The following is a 4891-nucleotide window of genomic DNA, read 5'->3' on the forward strand; positions in this document are numbered from 1 at the left end:
GATAGATAAGCGTATAAGTTGAAGGCATAGTTCGCACAGCACACACTTTATCGAGGCTCATATACGCCAAAGGCCGCTCGTGAGGAGGCGCGCTAAATTGCTACTTAATTGCCAGCGATGGAGCCGTTCGCGTTCGTGCAAACGCGCGGGGAGAACGAGTCACGCTAATCGACCCCGATGCATCCCATCGAGCGGCGCGATGTATCGATACCCGACATCGAAAACGCGCGCACGAAACAACGTTCCGTCCGACAGGAACGGCGCGCGATCGATGAAACGATCGGCCCAGTCGCCGATTCTATTCCAACGATTTCAATCTGCCCCCGCACGTGTGCTAAAAAAAGAAAATAATAACGGCAACTTTCAGGAAATGGGGTATCGGGAACGAGTTGTCCTAAATCGCGCTAATGCATTTTCAAATGTAACATACTGCGCTCTGGCCCGTGACAATAGCCGGGAAATATTTACAAGTAATGACTCAAAATGTTACAGGCAACAATGTGTGTAATCACAATTTAACAAGAGATTTTAAAAAATTTTAATTGCCATCAGAATTTCATTCTCTTGAAATCAAGCGCCGTATATAAATTTTACATTAAATTTTATATATTTTATATCAAAGTTTTTACAAAATTGAAATAATATTGCCTCAACATCGCTCGGGCTCGTGTTTTATACAATGATTTATGGACATTATGGATAATTTTTCAAAAAACGAAATTGCCGCTCGAAATTATGGTGCCATTAATAACGTTATCATCGTGCCCATAAAAAGATACGGACGAGCTGTAGTTATGCCACCGCTAATAGGTCATGCGACGCAACTAGTTAGGGGTTAATCGAAAGTGGTGCAATCGTGCGCGAGGCGCGATACGTGGCGCGTTTCCGATTCGTGTAAATCGTGAAACCGAACGCTACGACTCCTTCACGTGACAATCAAACTGCGGTCAAGTGCGGCGGCGTGATTGCTGGAAGCGATGTGCATGAAGCGCGATAAAAGCTCGATATGGTCTTCGTCATAAAGCGGCTTCGTTATCTGCCGTACGAGCATGCAAGCAACGCGTCTATCACGACATAAAGAGATCCCTCTTTTTTACGCGAAATACACGCTGCCAGCAGGCCAGAAATTCCCACAAATATATGCAAATTGGTTGAACAAATGAACGGAAAGATCCGAGTTGAAATCCACGGACACCGCTGGTTTTTTTCGGAATCTCCCGAAGGGAAGTGGCAATCACCGAGCGTATCCTGCCACTCTATACCCCTTTAGGGGAATAGCCCTCCAGATTGGAGGTTTTCTTCGGCAAGATTAGCAGCCTACCGAAGTTGAAGTAGAACCAAATGCTCAAAGTACCAGAACGAACTGGATAAAACAGGCTTTGAGCCTAATACACGAGGAAGAAGAAGAAATACACGCAAATTATGCAAATATACTGTCCCAGGTAAGGTCAATATCCTGGGAGGTGATAGTATCGGTGATTTTAAGGAAAAATGTTCATACGAACATACGTTCCATTCCCCACTGTTTCCGGGATAGAGCACATTTTGTTGACGTCCTCGTTCAGATAAAACATGAACACGGGAAAGCGTTCCACTTTCACGCAATGCATTAAAAACCTTGGAAAACACTTTACGATCCGGAATCCTGCGTGCAGGAAAGCGTCGACGGTATTCTTCAACAGCAGCAGTAGCATGTACTGCACATTCGACAATTGCGAATACGCGAGGCACTTTGAGCATTTCTACATGTTATCAGCACAACAGTCAACAGACGTATAAGAGTAAATTCCCGCGGACGTTTATGAGGTTGGATAAAGGGTGAAGTGTACAGAAAAAAAAGTAACTGCACGAGACATTCAAGTAGCTCTATCTCGAAAACAGTGGGGAATGGGACATATATTCGTATGAACATTTTTGCTTAAAGTGACCGATACTATCACCTCCCGGAATATTGACCTTTCCTCCCGGAACACCCCGTACAGATGTATGTACACATTTAAAGATTACATTGTACGTCACGTGCAAGCGATTACCGCAAGGAAAGAATCCTGACGTTGCAGCCGGACGTGATAAAGCGTCTTTTCGACGGAGCCCCGTCGCTCTGATATAAATATGCGAGACATCGCGACGCACATTTCTCGATACGCATCTTCGACGCGACTGATAACGAAGCCGCATTAAGGCCTTCACACACGAATCTACTTAACATGTAACACGTAAACCGCAAGGAAATCCCCTCTACATTAGGGGAACAGTCGACTCTGATTGGAGGATCTCCTTGCGGTTTACGTGTTACGTGTTAAGTAGATTCGTGTGTGAAGGCCTTAACGAAGATTGCGCGACGCTGGTTCTACAATAGACGCGGCCGGTCGCAAGCCGCAAGAAATCGGCCAATAACGGCCGATTATTCTTCTCATATTTGGCTGTGATCGGTTGATTTCTTGCGACTTGCTGGGTCTATTGTAGGAACCATCGTAAGACGAAACGCCGTGCCCGCGACAATGCATCGCGCCGGGCGATATATTTACGCGGACGAGAATTACTCCGGTGTAGGCGGTGGACATATGTTAGCGCGGGCACCCTGTGTATCTTGCCGGGGCTTATATAGTAGGAAGGCCGGTTATTGGGTGTACGAGAATAGAGTGCATCGCTCTCAAACGGAACATCCGTCTAACCGCGCCGACCCGCTCGCGGATGCACGCGGAGATGCAACACGATCGCGCACCGAAGGACGCGGGCCCTGTAGGCAGATCGCGGCCGACGTATCGCCGCGTCAGGTAATTCCGTCGCGTGCTGCAGCGTCGTATTTTACATCAATTACAAGTTGACAGTAATAGATTATTCGTATATTTAATACAGCGTGATGCGGCGTATTTCCTCAGCAGAAGAATGTGACCGTAGGTAAAGCGATATTTCTGAGTTACGTGTATGTGTGTCTTGCATGATAAGAGAAACGAGTTTCAATATGTTATTAATCCTCATTAAGATCTGATAAAAAACAGCCCGCTTAAAGACATATATTACAAATTACTACTTTTACGTATAATTCGTTTGAAATGTAGTAGAAAGCTCTCGCTGGAAAGCTGTTGAATAGCGAATTCGATTGCTTGCACTAGCGCGCACCGAGTGCACACTAAGGCCTGTTTATAGTCAATTTTTATCCTTAAAAACAGGAAGAAAAATTGTTTGACGACGTTAAACTGGCTAGGGTGGTTTAATTTAACAATTTATTCCGACCTTTCGACCGGATTGTGGTCCTTTTCAAGGAAATATATGGATTAGTTAAAAAAGTTGTCCTCAGGCACTTTAACGTCGTCAAACAATTTTTCTTCCTGTTTTTAATCAATTTATACTTAACTGTGTCTTAAATACATGTTTAAAGAGTATTTAGCCACAAAATAATCCGCATAAATGGTAATATAAATTATTTTACTGGCTACGAAATGTTTCAAGAGATATTCAAGACAATTCTTAAATATAAGAATTGCCTGTAAACGAGCCTTAGTGTACACTCAGTGCGCACCAGTGCAAGCAACCGAATTTGCTGTAAGAAAAATTGTGTTTTGACCAGTTAAAATACGTAAAAAAAGTACCTCTGCTATCTAAAGAAAAACGATGATTTATCGGAGCCAAATAGACGAGTTTCGTCACTTGGAATAATAGATTATCGCAAACGGCCACAAAATCCGCGATAAAACGTCGCGCTGAAAGCTGTGCGCTAAATAGTGGCCGCGCCGCGAATAGAAAATACGTAATTACCGCGCAAACGTTAATAAAAACGTATAAATGGAAGCACGAGAGCCAGCTTCCGATAACTTCTTCATTAAAAAGAGGACAGCTCCGTTTCTCAAACGCGTCTCGAGCGAGACCGTCCAATTGCGCGAATAATGTTCTGAATCGCTGGAGCCGTTCAACACGAATGATCGAAAGGAGCGAGAGAGGCGATACACGCTAATTGCGCAACGTGCATTCTTGCGACGGACGGCATTGAAAAGCGCAACGAGCCATTTAAGGTACTTGTCCCGCCGCGCGTTCCCGTTTCGCCGTAAAGAGACGCCTCTGCCGCCGGCTTAAGGTATTCGGGTGAATAAACGGCGGGAGAGGAGGCGCGTTTAAGACCTCTCCTCTCCGTCTCCGATTCGATTAAATCCCGAGCAAGGCCGAATAAAAGTACGGCGCGAGCGGAGGAACGGACGTTATCGAGGCGCTCTCCATAGAAGTCTTCTCGCAGCTCTTTCGCGATCGGTTTAAGTCTATTGCGTTGCCACTCGACGGAGCCTTACGGACGGGTAAGCCCTGGCAGAACGGCGCGGGATAAAAGCTAAAAGCGTGTAAATTATAGAGGGAACAGCGCGGCGAATTCTTCGGAATCGCTCGCGTATTCTTCGCGCCCGTATGACCGTTTAATGCAACGTGAAATCGTTATCCGAGTCGTGCCATTAGACAATTACACGTTCATTGATTTTACAATAACCGGATATTAACGCAATTATACAATAATTACCCTAAATTGTAAATTGCCGCCGATACTTTCGGCACTTTACAGAGGCGTGGTACTTGCAATTACAGACTTTAAGTCTTCCAAGTCTCATTTTTAATCGCTAATTATTTTAACCTGATACACTATTTAACCCCGTCGCACCTTAAATTATTATATGTAAAAAGATATTTTATTAAGATAAAAGGGATTATTATGCGCACGCTGCGTGCACGTAGTCGACGATAATCCGTATCTCACAACGATCGATTGTAACATTTAGCAAGGCCCATTCGGGTCACAGCCGAGCGGCTGAAATGATCAATACACACAAACGACCTCATACATATTTATTGTTCGCTAAATAGCGCAGGAATCAGGGCGTCATCTCCGTTTCTCGTCATTATTGCAATT

At 44.7% G+C, this 4891-nt stretch overlaps 1 protein-coding gene across 1 annotated transcript; it reads left to right on the forward strand.

The window, feature by feature from the left end:
* Positions 1-2439: 2439 nt before the first annotated feature.
* LOC105565206 lies at positions 2440-2895 on the forward strand. The gene is made up of 2 exons (XM_012018208.1): positions 2440-2777; positions 2860-2895. Exons 1-2 carry the CDS (start codon positions 2502-2504, stop codon positions 2893-2895), a joined length of 312 nt encoding a protein of 103 aa, XP_011873598.1. The 5' UTR covers positions 2440-2501.
* Positions 2896-4891: the final 1996 nt, after the last annotated feature.

Source organism: Vollenhovia emeryi, unplaced genomic scaffold, assembly GCF_000949405.1.
Source record: "Vollenhovia emeryi isolate VEMERY1.0 unplaced genomic scaffold, V.emery_V1.0 DF939155.1, whole genome shotgun sequence".
Taxonomy (NCBI): domain Eukaryota; kingdom Metazoa; phylum Arthropoda; class Insecta; order Hymenoptera; family Formicidae; genus Vollenhovia; species Vollenhovia emeryi.

Coding starts and splice junctions, on each gene's coding strand:
- LOC105565206 (XM_012018208.1), top strand. CDS start 2,502: ATGCATCGCGCCGGGCGATATATTTACGCGGACGAGAATTACTCCGGT. Junction 2,778..2,859: donor CCGACGTATCGCCGCGTCAG/GTAATTCCGTCG, acceptor TATTTAATACAG/CGTGATGCGGCGTATTTCCT.